At 43.5% G+C, this 25,880-nt stretch overlaps 1 protein-coding gene across 1 annotated transcript in view; it reads right to left on the bottom strand.

Moving 5' to 3' along the window:
- Positions 1 to 25,880, bottom strand: part of TCN2 (transcobalamin 2) — a 153,993-nt gene that overhangs the window by 31,086 nt on the left and 97,027 nt on the right. Inside the window, exon 7 of the mRNA XM_086943302.1 lies at positions 17,219 to 17,396. Coding sequence (XP_086799428.1) covers positions 17,219 to 17,396 — 178 coding nt within the window. The remainder of the gene's footprint in view (positions 1 to 17,218; positions 17,397 to 25,880) is intronic.

Raw genomic sequence — 25,880 nt, 5'->3', positions numbered from 1 at the left:
GTTTTGTTGTAAGTTGTAGCTTGTGGAGTAGTTGCACAATATCAGTTACAGAAAGTCTTGTTTATGTACAAAAATGCAATATATTGTTCTGTTACTAGTGGTATAGTGCAGGTAAGTAATAGCAACATTTTGAAAAAATGAAATTAAAAAGGGAAATAATATTAATTGATGTAAAAGTAATATGTGTTTAGAGGAAGTCTGACAACTATTGGGCCCGGTGCCCCTGTACCTGCTGCAGTATTCAACTCATGCCTCTAGTGCCTGCAACATAACTGGATTTGTGACTGCCTGTTTAGTAGTAAAAAGAATAGCAATATTTGGTGTTTAGATGAGGGATGACAACTTTTGGCCCGATGCTACTGCATCTACTGTACCGTTCAAATCAGGACCCTATTGCCTTTAACCTAACTGTGCCTGCCTGTTTAGTAGTAAAATGTTGCAATATTTAGTGTTTAGAGGGGTTCCTGGAGCTTTGGGCCCAGGGGTCACTGCACCTGCTACACCATTGAAATCATGACCCTAGTGCCTGCATGATAATACACTTGTGACTGCTCATTTAATGGTTATATATAGCAATATTTGATGTTTACAGGAGTTCTGACAACTTTTGGCTCCAGAGCCACTGCTCCTGCAGCACCTTTGAAATCATGGCCCTAGTGCCTGCTCGATAACTGCACTTGTGACTGCCTGTTATGTAGTAAAGTTTAGAAATAGTCTGTGTTTAGTGGGGTCCCTAGAGCGTTGGGCCCCGATGCCACTGCCCCTGCTACACCATTCAAATCAAGACCCTTTTAAATGCAAGATAAATGCATTTCTGTCTGCCTATATAGTTTTTAAATATAGAAAAAGTAGGTGTTTTGAGGAGGTCATGCCAAATTTTGAGCCCAGTGCCACTGCACCTGCTGCACCATTAAAATAAAGACCCTGTTGCGTGCAAGATAACTACATTAGTGACTGCCTGTTTAGTAGTGAAACATAGCTGTATTTGGCGTTTAGTGGAGGTATGACAACTTTTGTCCTCAGTACTACTACACCTGCTGCACCATTTGAATAAAGCCCCTTTCAACTGCCGGGTAACTGCCTGTAGAGTAGTAAAATATAACAATATTAGGTGTTTAGAGGAGTTTGACAACTATTAGGCCTGGTGCCACTGTACCTGCTGCACCATTTAACTCATGATTCTGTAATCTGCAAGGTTACTGCATTTGTGACGGCCTGTTTTGAAGTCAAATATAGCAATATTATGTGTTTATAGGAGTTCTGACAACTTTTGGTCCCTGTGCTACGGCACCTGCTGTACCATTCAAATTATGATCTTTTCAGTAAGAAACTGCACTTGTGGCTGCCTATTTAGTAGAAAATGTTGCCTAGGTGTTGTATATCAACTTTACTTTTTACGTGCAATGTTGGTTACAACATTTAGAATTTGAAAATAATGACCAACTATTTTAAGTTGAGAAAATAAATCCGATAATGCCTACAAAGTGCAAAGATAGGTACCGAGGCATGAATAGGAAATGCCAAAAAGTTCTAAAGGCTATAGCATCTGCTTTACACAACTAAGTAATAAAAGCAAGAATTCCAGCAGCTGTCTGCCTTTCCCGTGGGAAGAGATCTTATCTTCACAGTGAATGGCATTTAAACAGTGTTAACAGCTTTTTTTATTGCAGATTTATATAGCACAAACTCGACCTGAAGGTATTGGAGCGCTTTACATGAGCACCAGTTGCATAACACAAAGACATAAGTCATTTTTGGTAGGCACAGGGAGATTAACTGATTTGCCCAGAATCACAGGATGTTGAGCCGACGCCAAGGCTCGAACCTGGTTCTCCAGCTCCAAGGTCGGCAGCTCTAACCGTAAGGCTACATCCAACCCCCAGCTTTAGTAGAAGTATCGTAAATGCGTGTAGCCAGGGGAAGTTAACAGAAAAAAAGTTCCACGCAAATGAATACAGTAATTTGGGTTTGAAACTTTCAAGATATGTTAAATACAAGAAATTTTACTGCTGTGCAGGCGAAACCTAAAAAGAGGACTAGAACAAGGGAAACATCAGTGTATAGCTTGAGTATTCTTTGTTTGTGTGAAGCTGATTAATCCGAAAACAGTGCTAACTCCTCATGGAAACTGCATATATCTGGATTTGGCACTACTGTACCATATGTGGTAAGGAACAAGTTACTTTCCTTTAACACTAGTTTTCTTGCTTGTAGCGTTGTAGATCAAATGCGGTTTCTTCTTCTGCAGCTTGTGTTGGGTGTGCAATACAGAAACTTTGTTTTCCCCCATTGCAAACCTGGTGTTTGCATCCACTAAAAGTAATAGTACTTTGCTACAAAATCTTAACCTTGCGTAGAGTACATATTTATATCTTTACTTGGTGCGCACTAATTCCCGTTCAAAAGGAGGTAGGTGAGCTGCTTAAACCTTGGCTTTTCCCTTGTCCTACTTGTGTTCTGACGCAGCAGCACCTAGTGGGATCTAGAGTAGCCTGGGCAGAGTTTGCAGAGTTCTGCTGCGCGGAACTCCGCGAAGTGCAAAAACATCTCCGCCGCAAGCAGCGGAGTACGTTGGATAAATGCTGTTTGCGGTGATTTTCAATGACAAGGGCCTGTCTGCAGTGTGCAATCGTTGCCTACATAGTGCAAGTGGGTGCTGCTCCCTTTCTGCTGCTCGAGTAGATTTTTACTCGAGTGGCAGCCTTCTCAATGCGTACAGTTTCTCAACGTGAGTGGCTGCAAGCATGCGCAATGAGAAATCTGACCGCCTGCGTTCAGAAATCTTGCCGGGAGGTAGATTTTCCACGCGCCCCAACTTGATGTTGACGATTGCGAACGTCAAAAAATCTCACTGAGAGGTGGATTTTCCTCGCTCACACTCGCCAACTTGAGGACGAACAGGAGAGAGGAAAAAACTCTGCTCCGCGAGTTTTTTGGAACTCCGCAAGCTCCACATAACACAAAGTGCGGAAATCTCTGCAAACTCCGCGAGCGAAGTTCACCACCCAGACTTAATCTAGAGACACCCATTTTGTGCAAAAACATGTCCTTGTAAAGGCAGTTTGATATACGCTCTCGAAATAGGAACACTCCTCCAAACAAACACACCAACTGTAGCATGATCAACAGCATTTTAAACTCATACATGCTATTCACAAGATTCTTTTTTAAACCCCATGTCATATCCTGAGTTGTTTGCCACTGATTTCCTGAACCCGTCCTGCCATAGCTCTGCAAACTGAACATGTACAACCCCTTCTGCACTGGACTCTGAGGGTAGCTAAGGCGAGCATTCACAGGCTTCTCAGGGAGGTGGCGTGGGGTTGCTCGAGCTCAGCAGTCATTAATCAACCACCAGAACCAATCATCTCAATTGCCCAGACCAGTGCATCTCTTTTTTTTTAGGAAAGAAAGTATTTTAATCATACAGTTGCACTAAATACTACATAAAGCCAACAATGGTGCAAGTCAGTTTCCCTTCCTTCTGCTACTCCCTCCTTGATGCCTTTCTAGAAGTCAGGAATTACTGGTAATTAACCCCAGCTACAGTATTTTGTTCAGGGACACCTTAAGGATTTCGGGGGCCCTGTGACAAACTTATTTTGGGGGTCCCTCTTCAGAACAGCTTTAAACTTGTGATCCAATTTCAGACGTTTCATGCCCTCTTTAGCCCGATCACTGACAGTGCACAGGCACATTTGTACAAATCGTAAATGTGTTTACATCCAATATACATGGATAGTGGCATGTATTTTCAATATTGTAACACAGAAGCAGCTCACTGACATAACTGCAAATAATCTCTGTGACACCCTCTCATAAGTGAGGTCCGGTTTTTATCTAAAATAAAGTTTTTTATGGATGCTGCATGAAACATAAATACAACATTTCTCTGCAAAATGTCTGTAATAAACTCTCATAAATCACCCACATTAAAAATAAATTAAAGTAAAACTGTATTTAAAACAATCTGTTTAAGAATTTTTCATGGTCATCAGGACAAGACTGTCCACAGAACAGAGAAGCTCTATCTGGGCCCCTCTTGAAAGTCTTGGGTCCTGGGCCAGAGCCCACCTTGCCCATGCCTTGAAACAGCCAAGTGCATGCTCAGTCTTTTTTTGTCTTACCATCGTCTCAAAACAGATGGCACGTTAAAAGTTCTACCTCACCTCCTGCTGTTAGCAGCAGCACTTCAGTGAATCCAGTGAGCTGAAAAGTCTGCTGGAGTGCGTTGCAGGCAAGGTGTGGGCTGCAACTATCAGCATGCTCACCAGACCTCAGTTTCTGTGGTGGCAGCACCGGGACAGGTGGAGGTGAGGGCCTAGTTATGGTAGTCTTCAGATGCTGTGGTGAAGTAACCCCTCACCTGGGCAGAGGGCAGATTCAGCCTGGGTTGGGCAGCACATGGTCACAGTCATTGTGGTGCCCATTAGACGAAAGGGGGTAGATGTAGCCCTCATCAGGCCTACTGTAATCATGCATTTGCACCCCTCTTCCTGGGCTATGGCTAAGATGCACTTGGAACCCTCATCTTGGCCTATGGCAATCACACAGCAGCAGCCCTGACTGGACTCTTGGCCAATGCACAGCTGTAGCCCTTAATCAGGCCGAAAGCAATCAAACAGTTACTGCCCCAACTGGCCTGAAAATGAGCATAGATTTCTTGTTACACTAGTAATCGGGATAAAAGATCTATTCCACAGGTCATGTGGCTCCTCAGTGGTTTGCTCTTGTGTAGTCAGCTCTCAATGGACATCCCACAGCAACAATGGAAGCACAGGGACCGTCTCCTTCTGAACAGTCTCTCCTCCTGGAGAGCCAGGCAGGCTCCCTTCCTCATTTCAGTAGGCAGGTGGACTTCTAGATGTGTTGAGGCAGATCCACAGCATTTTCAGTAGAAAATATGAACTTCAGGTGAAGTCCCTTCACCACTGTGAGACTGGCTGTCAAACAGGCACTAGCCTGCAGACCTTAAAGTCCTCTGTGGGGCACTCCCTTCCTTAGTGATAAAGGACTTGGAACTGAATCCAAGTGGGAGGTTTGAGCCCACTTTTATAAACAACTTCTAGACAGTGTATATGGATCCACTGTATCATACTGTGGAACTGCTTTGGGTGAGTCTTCCTACAAGTGTCCTTTTCAGTCTGCTTTCCAGGCACAACCCTTGTGTTGCTTCTCAGAAGAGGTACCTCTGGGATGGGATGGTCTCCAATCTGGAAAACCCACAACAGAGGCACACAAGGTTAGAGGCTTCAGCACCTACCTGTTATCAACCCAACTGAAGAAATAATAAGGGACAGACAAAAAATAGGCCTTACTTAGAAACTTTCTGGACTCTCACAACAGAGTCTGTGATACCATCACTTTCCCCTATCATCCAACAGATGGTAACTCAGGACACTAATTTCGATGGGACCAAATCCTGAATCTATCAAGATAAGATTTAATGAATGTAAGGAAAAAAATGCCCTCGATGTCGTCCAACCGCTTACAACTAAACAGTAGAAAGACAGCGATCCTGCTTTTTGGTAAGGCCCATATCATATGACCAGAGGACTATGGGCCCCAGAACTGGGGACGGCTCCTATCCCTAAACAAGCATTTCAATGCAATAGGTCTCGCATTTACTAAACTCTTGAAAATGAGAGACCTATTATATTGCAAATGATTAGTTTGAAAAGCGCCCCGTGCAGCACCTTTAATTTAATGGCCGCCATGCCCCTTTCCTTAGACGCAGCTCGTCTAAAGAAAGGGGCGTGGCCAGCAATAATGTGAGAGCACCAAATGGGATGCATTTACAAACAAAAGTTAAAAAATAGAAAAACAAACATGCAGCCATGTTCGACGCTGCAAATAATTCAAAAGCGGGGACGTCACTGTGGCGTGCCGTGCTATGGAAACAATAAATAAAGCCCTACGAAAGAGCTTGTCACCCAAGCAGGCTGAAAAAAGCATTAACCAAAATAGTGCTTGGACGCTGTAATTAAAGCCTACAGAGCAACAACACAGGTAACAGGGGATGTCGCCATGGGAGGTTACAAATGAAGACAAGGGAGTACTGAGGAGGGACTACCAAGCCTATTAACAAATCAGAAGCTAGCATTTACCAACAACACTGATACAAGCCAATAAAAAATATGGGCGGGGAGTGGGCAGGGCTTCAAGTCCATACTCGAATACAGCATGCCTCACAGAGCAGCACATGCGCTGCCCAGGCTCAAACTTAAAGGTAGTAAGAAACTTTGGTTTCCTGATAGATGACAACCTTTCTTTAAAAGAGCAAGTTAACACCACCTCTGGTACCTGTTTCAGAATCATGTGCCTTTTTAGAAAGGCATTCCAATGGCTGCGCCGCCAGACAAGAAAATACCTTACTCAAGTACTCACTGTAAGCCACCTAGAGTATGGCAATGCTCTTATGGTAGCAGTAAATTACGTTTTCCTAGCTAAACTTCAAATGGTGCAGAATACTGCAGCTCGCCGTATATGCAGCTTTCCACCCACAACCCCTCTGAGTCTACACTCAAATCTCAGCATTGGCTACCACTTATAAAGCATGCCCTCTTCAAACTCCTCTGCCTAGTGAACAAGTTGCTTTCTGGAAACCTGTCCCCTCTACCTACAAAATAAGCTGCAGCCCTGCCTACCCGCACAGCCTAATGTCTAGTGGGCACTCTCTGCTACACCCTCCCTGCATAGATATGAGGGAAGATCATTCTCATACCTAGCTCCCTACCACTGGAATGGACTACCTGTACATATACAATTGTGCCCTAACTTAACCATATTCAAAAAACTTCTTAAAACCTGGCTCTTCTCATTCTTCCATTTCCCTCCTTCCTGTTAATGCACGTTAGTGCTGAGATACCCTCTCAGTGGTGATTTGTTTAGCGCTATATAAACTTTAACAACATAACAAATCAGCATGCCCTTGCTAACAAAGGGCCTCACAGACTTTATTTCTTAAGGAAGCCCTGTCTCCATCCTTCCCATTACAGCAACGGAATCCCTTCCCTCTGGCTACAGAATTGCAGGCAATGCACTTTCAATATCTGGGAGCACAATTCTCTCCCATGATCTGGTGCTAGGCCAGACCAGGGACATTAAAAAAAGGCTCCACGGTCCTCCATTACTCAGACACACTTATATTCACACACACTTATATGGACACACATTTGACACGACAGGACATCAGTGCAAGGTTGGGTAAACACATAATACTGGGACTTTAAACATATGAGCATGAAGACTATCACCAGTAGCACAGGCAAAAACGGTCTTGTCATACTACTGATCTCTAAAAATATGATATGGTGCAACCACTGCTTTAAGTGCTATGCCCAGGGCAGGCCCAAAATCTGGGCATACTTGCTGTGGCACACCAGGTCGCAGGACAGGTCCAGTACCTTACACGATAGTAGTGAGCGGTTGGCCTGAAATTCAATGATGAAAAGGGAGTGTGGCCTACAGGAGACTACTTTAGCTCCTCTAAGGGGTGCCTGTGTCACCTGTTTTCATTCCCAAGACGGACTCTAAAATATTTTCCATTTCATAAAGGATCCCAGAGATGTGGCTCATTATGTGAACCTGATCACACTCTGGAGCTTTTGTAACAGCCTTTAATATATTATGTGTCCATAGTTATTTTAATTCCTATTTTAGATGTTCCTAAGCTGAGCTGGATCCTGCCCTACAGGTGGCCCTGGTCCTAAGGGTTTTTCCACCAATTAAATTCTTGACTAAGCCAGAATACTTCTGAGGTACTGAGCCATAAACTATTGGAACACCTTTGGGGAGCAAGTACAAGGTACCTTTCCTTCCTTTTCCCATTGCCCTTTTGGCACACTAAACTTTCTGCAGACTGCTCAGAGTTCCAGATCCCTCCCATGAAACTTTCCGAATAACGACCTGTTAAATCAGTGGAGTCTCCAGTATACTGACAACGTCATGACTTGAGAAGTACGCCAGCCCCCCTTGCCAACCAGTTAATCCACTTTTGGCATTTTGCCTTAGCAATTCACTTTAGGAGGGTGAATTTGTTCAGCTAGGCATAGGCACCACAGTACTGGCTCAGAGTCAATGTAGCTACCTTCCCAAAACCCCAGAGAAACTAGAACGAAGTTCAGATACATGAGACACATTGTAAACTGGTATATAAAACGTCCTTCCTTTTCCTTTGGGAGATCATGAGCACTGAGACCTCCTATAAACTAATAGATTTGAGGTGATATGAAGATTGTGCAGTTTTGTTGATTACTCTCACATAGACCCTAAACTCTAGCGTTAAATAGACTACTACAGTACCAACTTTGTGCTAGAAACATGCTTGGGAGACTAGCTCAGCACCAGTAGCTGCTAGGACCTTCGTCTTTATTTTGGAGAGTCGTATTTTAATTCCCTTCCATTTCCCTTTTAAATAAAAACATATAATTTTTTATAAAGACTAGACATTGAATTTTAATGTAATTTATTACTGTGCCTACTGCTTTTGAACTTTTAATCTGCCTTCACTGCGTAATCAAGCTACCAGAAGTATAAAGGAAATACTTAGTAAATCCAATTGGAGTACAATTATATCTTAGGCCCCTACAAGGCATCTGCCAGTAATCAGCATCGGCCCAAAGTCCCAAAGAATAGAGCTTACCCAAGAACATCAAGAAACTGACAACACCAACACACACCGTGAATGCACTCTGATTATAGAAGACGGCCACTGCACAGGAAGTGTATTTGTGAAGAATGGTCCTAGCACCACTACTGCTATGCACATTTATTCTTGTACGCATTTCTCGTCTAGTTCTCTTTTCTAGTAAGGGCACTACAAAATGGCTTGTCGTACAACATTATTCCTCTTTCCAGGAATTGTTATTGTTGGGCTGCCCTGCATTATAAATGTTTTTCTACTTTATGTTAAGTTTGGTAAGACACATTCATCAATCAATCAGGATTCATAAAGCGCAGCTAATCACCAGACAGGGTATCTGGGTGCTTGCAGGTCCCAGAGACTTCCGGGTCTTGAGGGCTATCTGGAATTCCAGAAGTGACGTGACGGTCCAGAGATGCATGGGGAGGCTGTTCCAGGTCTTTGCTGCGGTGTGGGAGAAGAGGCGTCCTCCACATTCCTTCGATGGATGCGGGGAGTATGGACCAGTGAGAGGGAGGTGGAGCGGAGTCTTCTCGATGGTTGGTGGAAGTTCAGGCAGTGGTTAATGTAAGCAGGACTTTGGTTGTGTAGAACCATGTGTGCGTGGGTCAACAGCTTGAATTGGCATCTCTTCTGATGGGGGGCCAGTTGCCTGAGGTGGGGTGTGATGTGGTTTTCACTGCAAACTTAGGGCGGCGATGTCCATATCCAAACTCCCTTGGATGTTACCTCTAGCACACTTTATCCCAGTTCACTAACTTAGGCTGCCTAGCCCTCGCTGGTCCTGGGAGGATGGCAAGATTGACTATCCAGTGATCACCAAGAGCAAATTACCAGCAAACATTTGTCTGCAACTCCACAGGAAAATCACTAAGGAGGCACTCAGATGCAGCAGATACGTAAAAATGACTAGTACATAGAACAAGATGACTAAGAGAACAAGTTAATGCATGTGGTAATGCTCGATTATTACAAGCAGCCTCCGTTATAGTTACTTTGTCAATAAATGGAATTTCTTGATGATTGCATTGAGATGAGTCAGAAAAAGGAGTGTAAACAGAGATAGCCACACAACCAGACACATTATACTTGGTATCTCCAACCAGTCAAGTGCAAGCTACTGGTAGTTCCCTAATACTTTCAGAATAGTTCACAGTCTTGAGTTCCTTTTCAGGTCTCTCCTGGATAGCACTTGCACTGTGCTTGTGAAATTTATTGTATTTAGTATACATCTTAAAAGGGGTTATATCCCGCCCTTGCTTTTCATTGGTTTGTGTACTTGCTACTTACTTTTCCTCCATTTCTATTGCTGTATCATACGATTTCCTGCTGTTCCTTGTGTCTTTCACTTATAAGTATCCCAAGGCCCAAGTACTGTTTTCATCTGCTTTGAACGAACTTCTTTTAAGCACCTCTGTGTGCTTTGTGGAAAACCACCTGCTCCGATTGCAATGCACACTCACCAGTCCCCTGTGGCCGAAGCAGGGACCCACTTTAGTGGTCCCTCTGGAGCAGCGTGCTCACCAGTACCCCCGGTGCCGGGAATGTTGTGAAGAGTGTTTCTAGACACATGCTCTATAGTGCATTCTTTAAGAATTTTTTTTTAGCAGCACTAAAATGAGCTGCAGATGAAAATGAACAACAATTTCTTCAAACAATTGCAAAAAGGTTAAATGGGATCGAAATATATATATTTTTAAATGAATATTTATAGTTGTTGGGGCAATCTCTTCTTCGCCGATAATGAAACGACTTGCAAGACTAAACCATAGATGTGCATGTGAGACGCATCTGAGGACCACGGCTTACTGTCATATTGGAAACAGAAGAAGGACCATGCATTCAAAGCTCTGCAACAGAAACACAATGGCATTCTTTGGGCGATCACATCTTCATCAGTGTACGTTCAAAGCAATGCAGAAGGAATAGCTCTTTTTTTATACGTCAACAATACAATAAACTAATTTCGCTCATTGTTCACATATACTGAACTTTTGATATGCTGATTTGCTATTTTAGTTTCGTAATTAGAACTAAAAAACATACACAGGTGCTGACTCATGATATTATTAACATTTTCTTAATTTAGGGTTAGCCCTTTTCTTTAGCTATAAGGCAAGTGGACTTAGCAACTAGATATAAAGATGGTTGTTATATTAGTCCCATCAATGTGAGAAAGCATTTGACATGTAAGTCTCTCATTTATTCCTAACAGTGTTGTTCCCCTTCTTCTGCCTACGAAAATTACCTTTCCGAAATTGATTGGTTGCACATCTAACCCTCTCTGGAAGAAGCTGTGGGTCACACGTAAATATGGGGATATTTTATATGTAGTGTATACTTCCTGAGATGAGGCATTAAAGCGCTATGAAAGCAGTGATTTATGTACAATTTGTGTGCCTGGTCCTTTGGCCAACGTTGATATATGGCCATTGAATATTTTGTATTTGTATTGGAACATTTATATAGCGCTTAGTACTGCTATGTTGGTGCTGAAGAGATGAGACAGATGAACGCGAAGTTTTTGGTTTTCAGTAAGCTGGTCCATTTATGTATATTAATTCTTATGCAGGGAGACTCTTTTACTTAAATTAACTGCACTTAAACTAAGTATGTATCAAGCAGGACCACTGTACGTATTGTAGAGAACCAAGCATTGCAAGGCGGCGGCATGTTGGTTTGAATGTTTAAATATAAGGGATGCCCAGCACTATGATACCCCTGGCCGGAAGTTTAGTACCCTGGCACGACCTTTGGTGCCCCTGCAGTAGGAGACTTTTGGGAAATAAGGGTGGGGTAAGAGTTCATTTTTGTGATGTCATGGACAGTTTATTGGTGTATGATGCGACTTCCACTGACTTAAAATCTTGCAATTCTTTATGTTAAAGGGGTAAACAAAGATGCACAGCACATAAAAAAAAGTCACAGTTACAAACAACTGGAGATGCAGTAAACATCGTCAAAGAGTTTTTAAGTTTCAGTTAATTATACTGCACAACTGTTCACCAAGCTGCAACTTACAACAAAAAACAGTTTATTGTTAATCACATGGCCGAAACGTATTGCATTTACCAATGCTTGTTATGGTCTGGCTTCTGGCTTGAAGGTGCAGCTGTCACCAGAAAATTACGTGAGAACACCAGGAGAGGGGCTTTGGCTCTGATCAAATGTTGTGAGCCAGGAGTAGATGCTTTGATTGGGTGGATGTTGTGTGCTTCAACCAAAAAGTGCGGGCTCTCTACACCGCTGTGATCATTTTGCTTATTTATCCGGCTGCCTGAGGTTGAACTTTCAAGGGCACACATGCTATTACATCGTCTTATATAACTAGATCATTTATGGTGCTTTTCTCTAGCAAAAGCACAGATGGGAGGCAATCATTCATTAACCTACATTCAAATTTTTAGGTACGACTTGACAGTGCAACTGTCACCTGATTGTAGCTTACACCAATATAAGTCGCCAGTTCTTTGCTTCTACACAAATACATATCCATTCCTATGCTAGATACTTGTGATACTTAGCATTACCATAGAACATTCATTTTAAACCAGACCTATTGTCATTGATAATGCTTGTCAAATAAGGCAGGATCAATAAAGTTTATTTTATCGAAGTCTTTTTTTTTTTAAAAAGGTAAGAAAGCATGTGCTTATTTTAGTCAGGCCTCTTCAGCAGGGCCTGATTATGATCAGTGCTTGACTCCGCTTTATAACCCATGGTGGAGAACAGAGGTGATGAATTGAAGGCCCGTTGTATTGAACTCTTGCATAAAAGTTGATGTTAACTCAATATTGGAGCATATGAACAAAATGTTTCACAATGCATTTCAATAGTAGAAAATTAGAATGAAGAGTGGACAATGATGGAGTTAACTCTTCATTTTAATTTTCTTCCATTTCAAAGTGTTGACCTTACACACAGCAGGCATCTTGATGCAAGACACCAAATACTTATAACTGAAACAGTTAGCTATTTTTTAAGTTTGAAAAACTTAAAGTGCAGTAAAATGTTCTGGGTTATGGAATATTTTTCTACACTTTACATTTCTTCCATTTATAAAGATGGTATGTTTGTGTTATACATGTAACAGTGCCACATATGGTAAAAGGTATGTCCTGTACCATAAGTACATATGGCACAGTCTTACAGTCATCCATACACATGTTCATATATCTCCAAAGACTACGTGACAGTACTGTCATAGTGCCCCAGTCTAAGTATTTTGCTTAAACTATAGTATCCGTCTCTAGCGACAGGAGGCTTAAAGTCAATGAAGATGGTATTGGGGGGGCCTAGTAACAATGCACAACTTGCTTGACCTTTAGTGGCTCACAATGATTTTCACTGATCAGAAGTATTTTACTTCCAAACATTGCCATCCTGATGGAGCCTCTTTAGTGAAGGTCATGCTGAGATGGTTAGTTCAGCTTGCTCCCTAAGCGAAAGGCTTCTGGACAGGCAACCTTAGCACCCTACTCTACAGGGTGATGTTTCATCTTTGATATACTAGCCCAAATTAGTTTTTCACTTCTAGTAAAACAGATGTAGTAAAACCTATATTGCTTACACATTACATTTATATATTTTTTTATTTCCATGGGAATTATTATTGATGTGTTTCCCCGTATTGTTTTCTTATAATCCGCTCTGAAGAGCATCTTAGTGAGAAAGAATGGTGATCGCGCCACTGTGCATAGACGGACCTTGTATAAGATGCACCCATCAGGTAGGAAGATCAGCCAGTTTTCAGCTGATTGGATTTACTCTTAAAGTGGGGATGATCAGATTCATTCAGAGTACAACAATGACTAATGATTAACAATATCCTCTAATTTGATCTACAGCTTTCTGGTACCTGTTTAAAGGTACTTCATTGAAAGCTATACCAGTGGTGGCGGGTACTTCAAGCAGGAGGGTGGTGGGAAGACTACATGTGCAAATCTACTCAATTATTTACATGCACACTCAGTCACACCCCATGCATTTGCTAGTGTGCACACATACACCCACCCTTCAAAAGCACACAGGCATACACACACCCATTTACAGCACACACTCACAAATAGACATACATTCATTCATACACATGGGCATTCATGCATGAAATATTAAAATAAATGACCAGTGTTGTGCCTTATGTTATCTCCTTGCCTGCTGCTCAGTCAGTATGTATGTGATGTCTGTGTGGAATGTTGAATGCTGGATGACAGAGTGAATGGAATGTTAGTGTGCCTGGTGTGGATGTGGAATGACAGTTGATGAGAGAGGGCTGAGCAGTGACCATCCTGTTCCTGGTGGGGTTTTCCTCCTGTACATCTTACTTGAAATAAAGAGCTTCAAGCAACTACTTGACCATTCATCATTTCATTCACAACATTTTGGCGACGATTGAAGAACTGACAGCGTGCAACATACTATTTACAAGCGAATTAAGGTACCTTCAAGCAATACAAACCTAAAGAGAATTAAGGTAATGGACTTTCGCATTTCTAAACTTTTGTTATGCTACCTGGCACTTCGAAACCCCACCAGTGACCCCGAAATCGGTCGCCCTTAAACTCTCATAAGTGCCAGATCTAGCTCAAGGTCACAAACCCAATAAGACTTGTTTGACCTTTAAATTTAAAGTACAGTGATTTGATACTGTGATTTACAGAGTCTGACAACCTTTCTTGCTACAAAAGACAGAAAACGAGTTGTTTTCATTTAAAATTCAGTTGTGTGGAAGTCTGAGAGCAACGAATTTATAAAAGACTGTCCTATAAGTACAATACAGTTTGCTGCAAACTGGAAAGACGAGTGATTTCCGTTGAGAAACGGGTGATTTCCATTATAATTCTATCGTGTGAAAGTCTGAACTTCTGAACTTATTTCAGTAACAATAGATGAGGCATCTTACGTTATTCCAACTGCCAACTGCCTTGCACACAGAGAGCTCCTTCCTCGGTGAAGCCATCCTGCTTATGATGACGTATGAGAATCTTTGCCTGCGTCTGGTCATGAGGGGTGCGTGTAACGTCATGACGCTCCTTCCCAGCCATCTTGTTGTTCGTGTCCATGGTAACGCCACCCATCTTAAAGACGGAGACCGTGTTGCGTCACTCCTGACTAACGCGGCTGTAAAGCGCGTTCTTCTGACGCTCTGCCCGCGCTGGAATTCCACAGGTCATAATCTTCTAGCACACTTCTGTCTTCATGTGTCAGCACGTCTTCATGCTTCCTTTACAAGCTCCCTGCTTCCATTAATAGTTTGCTCTGACAGCGCGAGGTAAATGAAGAAGAACGGATACTCTTGGGACTTGGTGAGAGAAGCGCTAGCGTTGCTATAGGAAGTCTCCAAATTTTGCCGGTTTCTGTCCATTTCTTTTAACGTGGACCTGTCGAGCCTTGAGGTGTCGCAGCAGGTGAAGCACCGACGAGACAAATTCATTCTTCGTGCTATCTGTTTAGTTTTTGGTTAATTTAGTTATGGTCTTACTGCCATCTTCTGGATTGAATTGGTACTCTACTTGTCATTGTTTCATGGAGCTCATATTTATATGGGGCTCATTTTCTTACTACTTATAGGTTATGTTATAGGTATTTCAGCAATTTACATAAGACTGTAAGACTTTAGTAACTGATACAGTTATATCACTAAGACTGCAATGTTATATTATTTATACAGCAATTCATTTTGGGCTGCTTTTCAGTTAGTAAGGTTGCAGTGATGTTTAAATAATTTATACAGCAATTTATGTAGGTGTTATTTTTAAAGTAATTCTTACAGCAAATTAGTAAGTCTGCTGTTCTGCATTTATTATTATTTTATACATTTTTATGCAAGGCTGTTTCGTTTCAGTGTTTTATACAGCTATTCATTTAAGTCTGTGTTACTTCCAATGCTAATTCAGTAATTCAAATAGTCCGTATTACGTTTGATGCTTCATACAGTAATTCAAGTCTGTGTTACTTTCAATGCTTTTTACAGTAATTCAAGTCTGCGTTACTTTCAATGCTTTTTACAGTAATTCATATAAGTCTGTTATACGTTTATGCTTCATACAGTATGCCTGTGTTACTTTCAATGCTTTATACAGCGATTCAAGCCTGTATTACTTTCAATGCTTGGTACAGCAATTCCAGTAAGTCTGTATTACTTTCAGTGCTTTATACAGTAATGGGTCTGTATTGCCTTTATGCTTTAATTAATTGTTGTTATTTACATGGTACGAATTTAGTGGTGCAAATTTAGCTTCATGATTGGTGCTTTTTGTGATTGCTGGTACTTAAGTTTAAGGTTATTTTTCGTAGTGTTGTTCAGAGCTGGTCTCTATACATATTCAGTGCGGGTGTGCGCACGCCCTTTCTACTGTTTTTGCCCTACGTAATCTTTGTACTTAGCCTCAGTTGTGCCTTCTTTGCAGTTATTCTATACATACATTGGTACTATTGCATTTTACAATTTTATTGTTCCCAAGGGAAGGGGATGTGTTTAGCTATATTTGCTTAGTCTATTCTCTCAATTTCTCCTTTGCACTCTTCCTTTGCTGTTCTTTTCTTGCTGCTTATCCTTACTCTGTCTCCCTTTCTCTTATCTTTGTTATTCTGCTCTTATTTTAAATACATATATATTGCAAGTTTTACCTGTTGCTTTATTGCTATGTATTTTGTTATTGTGTTTTCTTTCCATTGAAGAAAAGGGGATATGTTGTGCCTTATGTTATCTCCTTGCCTGCTGCTCAGCCAGTATGTATGTGATGTCTGTGTGGAATGTTGAATGCTGGATGACAGAGTGAATGGAATGTTAGTGTGCCTGGTGTGGATGTGGAATGACAGTTGATGAGAGAGGGCTGACCAGTGACCATCCTGTTCCTGGTGGGGTTTTCCTCCTGTACATCTTACTTGAAATAAAGAGCTTCAAGCAACTACTTGACCATTCATCATTTCATTCACAACAACCAGCAGCAGCACAGATCTTGGCCTTGAGGTTCCTGCAGGATTGGGATTGCTGCCTCCTCTCACTGGCTTACTTCAGGTCAGCCTATGAGAGGAGGCGGAAGTCCCTCACTCGTCACAGAATGGGATGGGGTCAGAAGTCATACTGACCACATCCCACACTCTGTGACGAGGTATCAGTGATAGACTCTCAGCCCAGGGCACTTCAGGAGCTTAAACTGAAGCGCCCAGATCCAAGGCTATCAGTGACACTCCCCCTATTCATGAGGGGTAGGTTCTACACTTTGCCAGGCTGAAGAAGTCATGACCACAGGAGCTGGGCATCTTTAGTCCAGCAAAGTTCAGCCAAGTGCCTGCTCATCTAGTACAATAAAGCACCTGCCTGCCTGACCTGAACGTAAAGAGTGTTTGTTAGGCTGACCTTTGCACAGTCGGACAGTCACTCTTCATGTCGGCCAAAAGGATGGGTCGGGGTGGTCCCTCCACTGTTAAGAATGGGCTGCTGCTGAGCTTTGCCATCTTACTCATGAAACTACTGGAAAGAAAACCCACACCTTATTATTTGCCCAAAGAAGATATTTTTTGGTGACAACATATTGTCATTGACATTTTAGGCACGGTGCATACACTTACCTTCCTCATTACTGCAGTCCATTGTAGAAATATCAAGGTAGGTCTTTTGATGCAACACTGGCATTAGCTGAGACATCATCATCGGGTTACTGAAGAGTCCCTGCTTCAAACTCTCAATCAAGATTTCAACTGCTTTTGAACATTCAGTGTCACTGATGGATTTACTGGCAATTAGGACCTAAAGTTCAGTGGAGAAAAGAATGAAGTAGTGAAAGTCAGAGCAACAGAATTGACATATTATGACAGGAAGTAAACATTTTCCTGTTTTGGCCAGTGGTTACAAAATATTCACTGGCTAGGGGTTGGTAGCCACTCAAGCCATCTGGAGGTAGCTGCCTTCCAACAATGTCTTTCACTGACTTGTCCGCTCCCGAAGAAGAGCAGAATTGAGTGCAAAGTGGTGCACCACTCAGCATCATGGCATGAAGATTTAATGTATTAACTCTAGAAATAGTTCCACTTCATTCCCTTTCCCTCAACCACTTCATATCTATTCTAATATCATGCTTCTTCACTGTGGGCCTGATTCACAAAATGAGCGCAGCAGGATTTGAAAAGGGATTTATGATTATACATTCCACATTCTTAATCACATCACTGGGATCAGTAGAATTTTAGAATCTTAAGAGTGCCCCTAAGCCGGTGGAAAATCTGCAACAGTGATTTTCTACCATGTTCATAAGGAATCTTAAGGGGGAGAGCTGCTGTAGAGGTGTGGCCATGCAAAATGATCAAGACATCTATAAACTAGGCCATTCTCACTACGGAAGCATTTGTGGTTTTACTAACAATGACCAGTGGTTTAATGACGTTTCCTAGGTGGCGATTGGATGGGGAGATCTCTAAATGTCATTGGGGCATAGAAGGGGCTTCTCAAAAAGGTACAACATTTTCCATGTGGAAGAAAGAAACTCATAGGACAGTCTGCCCCGAAAACACTTTGCCTAATAAAAGAGGGACGGTGAGTAGACGGAGAAGCTGCACAAGTACACTTGAAAATTCTGACAGTTGTAGGTTTCACAGAGTGTTCCATTTGATTTTATACAACCAACGACCAGGTTATCCACTTGTATTCATCTCTACGTTTCTAAGGCACTCTGACTCTTGGTCTACCAGAACAGCACTGTCACTGGATGAAAGGGACCAATTCCCAAACTCACTTTCAAACTGATTTGCAAAATAAAATATATATTGGGCGAATTACAACTACTCAATTTTGCCCTCAAACTTGAGCCTATATTTCATAACTCAGCAGACACCCAATGATCCCTACATACATTATAGAATTGCCAACTCATTACCCTCAACTATCAAGAATTCTTAGAACTCAATAAAATCCCATCCAAATTGGATCAACACCCAAGCATATTTTGATTCCTACTAATCTCATTTCACTCTTGCTAAATGACATGCTATTGGATCCAGCCCCCATATCCTACAACAACATCCTGTCACATCAGCTCAGCAAGGTTCTTCCAAAAAAAGTCAGTCATCCTTGCTCTTTAGAAAGAAGGATTGATCAGGGACAGCATCATCACACCAAAACAACCTTGTCATACATCTGAAGGCACATGATGAAAGGACACATTAACCAAACGCTTCTACATATTTATTATGGTGTAACACATTTATCACAAAGAACCTTTCAATTCTGAATAAACATGTATCAAACCTTACCTGAAAAGTAATTTGAAAAAAAATGAATTGTTCAATATTGTCAAAACATTTCTAACTGTAGATGCCTAATTCTGCAGCTGGATCTCGGTTCAATCCTATGTATCCTCACAAAGTACTTCCCTGAAAAAGTTACACATTAAAAACAAGGAGTACATCAAAACAACATAACGTTTCCCATGCGCCAATATTATCCTAACCCAGTGATCTTCAAACGGAAGGGTGCGCCCGCTCTCACCAAAAATATGGCAGCATGCTGTCGGTGTGGATGCGGGGAATGGGGAGAGCAGCGTTATTTTGAATGACTCAAGCCCATGCTGAGTGCCCAGCAGCACCTGGTTCACTGTGCAACAGGCTCTATTTGGGATGTAAGACCGGTCTGAGAATAGTGAAAGAAGAGGGCTAATGGCCACACTCCTACCTACTTTTTAACTGTGATTTGTGAATGCCTTTATGGAGAATGTGTCTGTAGTCGAAGGCAGCAAGGATTGACACACACTGGGCCACCAGACCCAGCAGGTCTAGTCTCTTCACAAGCAGGCCAAGAGATAACTCAAGAAAGTGAAGACAGGGAGGAGCCAAGCCAGCAACCGAAATGGCCGCATAGCCGCTCGGCTCCGTGAGCCCTCTCTCCCTGCATGCCCATCCTGTTGTTCGTTCTGAACTATAAAGGTACAGTTGGATAAAAGAAGGGGAGCGTTCACTTACCACCTGCTCCTGAGATTCCTGCGTGATGTGAAGCCGAAGAATTCCCCATCCATTGCTCAGCGGCCCGTGCAGTGACGAAGCCAGGGTGTCGATTGCAACGGGCGGCCGGCGGCGACTGCAACCACAGCGGCCGCCTCTGGTGGTGTGGAGTCGGTCGGAGGGTGCCGTTGTCTCGGAGTGCCGCTGAAGGCAGCATCAGCCAGGTCCCTTGTCGAAGAGCCTTGGGGGCCGAGAGGTTTACCGGAGTTGAGGGGGGTGTGTGGCTCCTGGCCCCCCTCTTCGGACTCCGTGCCCGGACGTAACCAAGGATCGCCCCCGAGACAGGCGGGCAGCCCCCAGGGAGTGGCAGGGTCATTTGTTTAGACTTTTGGTGGCTCTCCCTGGGGAACCCGTCTCATAACTTTGTGTTCCGGGCGTACACTTAGCGGCGCCCTGTGCTGGGGCCGGTCCCCACAGTGAGGTGCAGTTGGACGGGGCCGAACTGACGAAGATGGCGGCTGACACCCCTCATCACGGACCATGTCCCGATCGGATGGCTGCCGTAGACATGGACGTGGGATGCTTGCGGCGCACAATGGAGCCCACACCCAAAGATGTCCTGGCCGCCCTAACGGATCTGCGCGAGTCCCTGATTTGCAATGTTTGGGACCTGGATCGAAAAATGGCCGCCATTGTTGCTTCACTGCCCAGTGCGGACGTAGTCCGATTTCCATGGAGTGCCTCTGTGCCCGTTTCTACTTCCTTGAGGAGGACTCTGGACCCGCCTGGATCCCGGGAACTACAGAGAGACCTGGTTGCTTCGTCCTCCCTGGACAGTGCGGATGCACACGCGAGTGCCTCTTTGAGACACATGCCTATCCTGATCCTGGGGACGCGCTGCTGTTCTCCTTTTCGGGCCGCCTCAACAACACCGCGGCATTCGCCGGACAGTGATATTTCCACTTCATGGATGGTATTATTGTGCTTGGACTTTGTGGCACCCGCGGGCGTGATATTGCCGCCCTTGGACTTCGGCAGCACACGACTGGATGGACTCGAGCTGCTGAACCCTTTTTTGGTATTACTCGGGACTGATTCGCTTGGATTTTTCAGATCCTCCAAAAAGTACTGTAACTCGATTGACAAGGGATCATTGGGTGGTTCCGTTGCTAGACGAGGCCAGGGGTGATGCATTTTAGGTTTCGGTGGCCCTCACGTTAACTGACAGTGCTCTGGGTGTGTTTGTACTGGGGTTGTATTTTTGATGTGCTTGGTACTTGCCGCTCTCCGCGATATTCCATTTTGCTTTTGGACTTCCTCCACGTGCAGGGGTGATGGGCAGGGCTGGGTGGCGATTTTGAGGGCCCTCCTCCATCTATGCTCTTTGTCTTTTCTCTTTCTCTTTTCTAAATTTCGGGTTCCATTAGGGCGACAGGCACGCGGCTGGGGGGATAGGCCTTGGCCTTCCGCGGGTGTGCAGGGTGGGGGTAGGAGGGTGGGGTTTGTCAGTTTTTTGTTTCCATGGCCCTTTAGTCTTCGTCTTTTTCTAAAGTGTCGTCTTCATTTGTGGTTCCTGTAACGTGTACTGCTTTGAGGGGTGGGGTTGGGAATTGCTCTTCATCGGATTTGTGCCAATGTCTCTCCTGATTTATGTGCCATAACCTCACTACTTCGTCAGTATTTATATTCATTGTGGATATCCTGATTTGCGTGCTGTGTTGTAGGACCACATGTGATTGTATGGCACTTCTTCAGTTCCTTATATTAAAAATGAACCTCTGTAATCCTGATTTCGGACCTGACCGTATGCCCACGTGCTGTTTTCTGTGTACATGTCGTTCCGGCTTTTGCACTGCTCTGATTCTTCGTATTGATTGCTACCTTTTTACCTTGTTTCGCGGCCGGCCGAGAAGGTTGTAGGCCCGTACCTGTATTTGATTGCAATACGAATAAAGGTTCACCAAAAAAAAAAAAAAAAAAAAAGAAAGTGAAGACAATGTCTTTGTGATGCCAGTAAAACAAGCAAGGAGATGAGTCATCCTGTCTTCATCAGAAGTATGTTTTTTACAATAGAATGCAATTTACCACATATACAGGTATGTATGAGTGTACTTATTAACTCTTTACATGAAACATGATTCAATCTGAATTGTTTGGTGACATTTACTAATATCACTACCCAACTTTATGACTTATATTTTATTTAACACATTCTCAAAAACATGAAGGTCTGCAAAGATTAAAACGTACGCTAAGCATGTAACATGCAAATGTTTGCAGCAGACGCATACACACTGAAGGGGTAAACAGCCTTTACAACGAAACTTTTACAACGCACTACCATTACGACGCAACCATTACAACGCAAACCATTACAACGCATTACACTGGGGTGCGCTCTAGGATAGGGAATAGATTTAATTTACTATCCAACACCTTCCCTACTATCCACGGGGACTGGAGTTGGAATAGTAAATTAAACTATTCACTATCCAGCATCCCAAAGCGCTATGCGTTGTAATGGTATGCGTTGTAATAACTGCGTTGTAACGGCATGCGTGGTAAAAGCATGCGTTGTAACGGCATACATCCCACTGAAGGATTTTCCAGTAACGGGACCTGTTACTTGCAAGGTATAATAGGATCCCGTCAACAGCCAAGTGCCTATTGAACTATTTTGCAGGATGCACACAATACTAGGCATATGTTACATTATCATTGCTACTAAACTGGCCTTAGTAATAATGCTAGGGAAGCTATCATTCTTCAACGCACACACAAGCATACCATTCAGACGCAGAACACTAAACCAACATTCATTTACCTCGGCATCCTATCCAGAAACAGTATGTGGGTAAAACATCCACACACAAAACGCACAGAAGTAAGCATAAATAACGAGGAAACACTGATAAGCATACTTAAAAATGAACGGCTGGCAGAGCCATCTATCGCCACCACGTACAAACAGCCCCAGCCACAAAAACCACATGCACGTGCACCAGAGGGTCATGAAGATGTCCAGACGTAACTGGAGCATAACCCTAACTAAAAATTATAGCACAGCCACAGCAATACAAGCAAAACATAATGTATCCCACAGAAAAACATACACCCATCTTTACCTTTCTTTCCAAGTGGAATAATATTACTCACTCCTCAGTAACACAAAGCACTTTCTTGTAGCAAACATAGTATGTCAAAGCTTCTGAAAAACTATTGTGGCACAGGATACCCATCAAAGTCTTTGGCTAAGGATAAACCCATGATATTCATATAAAGAGTTAACAACATGAAAATATAACATGTGTTAAATAAAATAGATATATAAAAAAATGACAGTATTATTTATTTTTCCTTGCATGGTGCATCATCATGAAAACTCATTCACAGATCAACAAGGGCATTGAAGCGCTATGGATCAGGCCGCATATCGTTACCAGAAGATCTACCGGAAGGATACAAACTCTGAACTTCATGAGTTGGAAAGCCACATGGTACAGCTCTAGATGAACACTAAATCCCTTTCAAAGATTCAAACTACATAAAAATCATCCTCTAGTGATAGTGCACATGGTATGACACATGCACGCTGCAAGGAACAGAAGTCCTGCCAGACTGCGGGTAGACATTGTAGGAGCAATAGATGCAACTGGAAGTCAGGCAGGTGCACACCCTAAGTTAGGCAATACACACCCAAACAAGCAGCAAAAAGTTAGCCACTGAGTCAAGCAAATGTGTATGTGAAACATGAAGGATGCCATAGGCGAACGTGACTCCAAACACCAATGATCAGACTAGTCCAACAAGAAAACACCTCTAAGGTCGTTTGGGAGCCGGGTTTGTGCTGCATGATGGAGCTTAGTGGTGGAAATGGACAGTCACCAGGAACATACAATGTGCAGTGGCGGGAGCTCTCAAACACCCGAGGGGGCAAGATGCCCATGATTTTAACAAAAGAGTTGTTTTGAGAGGATTACTGTCTTCTACTAGGAAGTCGGATTTTTGAACACTGCAACATCATCACAAGGCTTCCGAGGAGCTTCATCAAAATATTAAAAATACTACAAATTAAGGCAGTTAGAACATATTAGAACCTTCACAAACACAACCACATTAATCTACTAAATCACTCCTATGGCTCATAATAAACAGGGAGATAATCATATTCTCTGTTTCACAACTCTCAGCACTGGATATTAAACCACCCGAGTGTGCTATGGTAGCTTCCACTTTTTTCTTTTCAGGGGGCACCAACTAAATTGTGATTTTTCATGAGATTTCTGGGGTTTGCGATTGGTTATTAATCATAAACATGTCTTTGTTTTGTCTTTGTTTATGAACAGTGTATCGCTTCTGATAATCTACTGATCACAGCATATACTATTAAGTGTAACTTGGATGATAAATGTTGCATCTACATTTTTTACTGATATTTTGTTACAAGAGATATTTTTAAGAACATCCCGGTATTTCTTATAATTTAGAGACGCAGAACTGCATGTGTTGTACAAGGTTTAGGTGCCCTATATAACATTCTATTTTTCAGTGAGTTATTGGTGTGTCATTGATTGTGTGCTTCTAACTTTTGTGACCCATTTCAGTATAGGTACATGGAGGTGTTAATGTGTCCAACCAAAGCTGGACATCATCTTTTTTTTACAACTGTGATAAACTTGTTGTACCGTACCTGGACTCAACCTTCACCTTCCCTCCATTCACTCAACCAAGCTACCAAAGAGTAAAGGTGGGTGAAGACTTCCATCACTGACTGAGAACCCAATCTCCTGGTTAGTCCCTTCAAGGGTAAGGATCAGAGAAAAAGCTAGGTACCATCTTTCCGAAAAGAAAAATTGTTTGTCAAGAAAAGGTAAATAAAAATGTACTTGATATTAGAAAAAACAAACAAGACCACAACAATCAATCAATCAATAACACTTGTAAAGCGCACTACACACCCGTGAGGGACTCAAGGCGCTGGGGGTGTGGGGGGGTTCTGCTAGTGATCGAAGAGCCAGGTCTTGAGGAGCCTCCGGAAGGGCAGTAGGTCCTGGTCTGCCATAGGTTGGTGGGGAGAGTGTTTCAGGTCTTGGCGGCGAGGTGGGAGAAGGATCTGCCGCCGGTGGTCGCTCTTCGGATGCGGGGGACTGTGGCGAGGGTGAAGCTGGCGGAGCGGAGCTGGTGGGTGGAGGTGTAGAAGTTGAATTGAGAATTGAGGTATGCTGGGCCGGTCTTGTGGAGAGCTTTGTGTGCGTGAATGAGGAGCTTGAAGGTTATCCTCTTGTTGACGGGGAGCCAGTGCAGGTCTCTCAGGTGTGGTGTGATGTGGCTGCGGCGGGGGATGTTCAGGATCAGACTTGCTGACGCGTTCTGGATGCGTTTTAATCACCTCAGGAGTTTGGCCGACGTTCCTGCGTAGAGGGCATTTCAGTAGTCCAGCCTGCTGGTGACGAGGGCCTGGGTGACTGATCTTGTCTCGGTGGGGATCCACTTGAAGATCCTGCGGAGCATTCGGAGGGTGTTGAAGCAGGATGAGGAGACGTCGTTGGCCTGTTTGGTCATGGAGAGGGTGGTGCCAAGGATGACCCCTAGGTTGCGTGCGTGGTAAGTGGGTGTCGGGGCTGTTCCTAGGGTTGCAGGCCACCAGTAGTAATCCCAGGCTGAGAAGGTGGAGCCAAGGAGGAGGACCTCTGTCTTGTCCGAGTTAAGCTTCAGTCTGCTGTTCCCCATCCATTTGGGACGGCCTTCAATTCATCGTGGAGGTTGGTTTTGGTGGTATGAGGGTCTTTGGTGAGGGATATGATCAGCTGGGTGTCGTCAGCGTAGGAGATGATGTTGAGGTCGTGCTGTCGGGCGACGTGGGCGAGGGGTGCCATGTAGATGTTGAACAGCGTCGGGCTGAGGGAGGACCCCTGCGGTACGCCGCAGATGATTTCGGTGGCCGTGGAGCGGAAGGGGAGGAGGCGGACACTCGGAGTTCTGCAGGAGAGAAAGGATGTTGTCCAGGCCAAGGCCTTCTCATGGATCCCGGCGTCATGTAGGAGTGTGCGTAGTGTGAGGTGGCAGCCCGTATCGAAGGCGGCTGACAGATCCAGGAGGATGAGGGCTGCTAGATCTCCGTTGTCAAGCAGGGTCCTGATGTCGTCCGCGGCGGCGATGAGGGCAGTCTCGGTGCTGTGGTTGCTGCGGAACTCGGACTGGGATGGGTCCAGGATGTGGTTATCCTCGAGGAAATGGGTCAGTTATTTGTTGACTATTTTCTTTGTGACCTTAGTTGGGAATGGGAGCAGGGAACTGGGTC

This window comes from Lissotriton vulgaris, chromosome 11, assembly GCF_964263255.1.
Source record: "Lissotriton vulgaris chromosome 11, aLisVul1.2, whole genome shotgun sequence".
Lineage (NCBI taxonomy): Eukaryota > Metazoa > Chordata > Amphibia > Caudata > Salamandridae > Lissotriton > Lissotriton vulgaris.
This window is presented reverse-complemented; position numbering and strand designations above follow the sequence as displayed.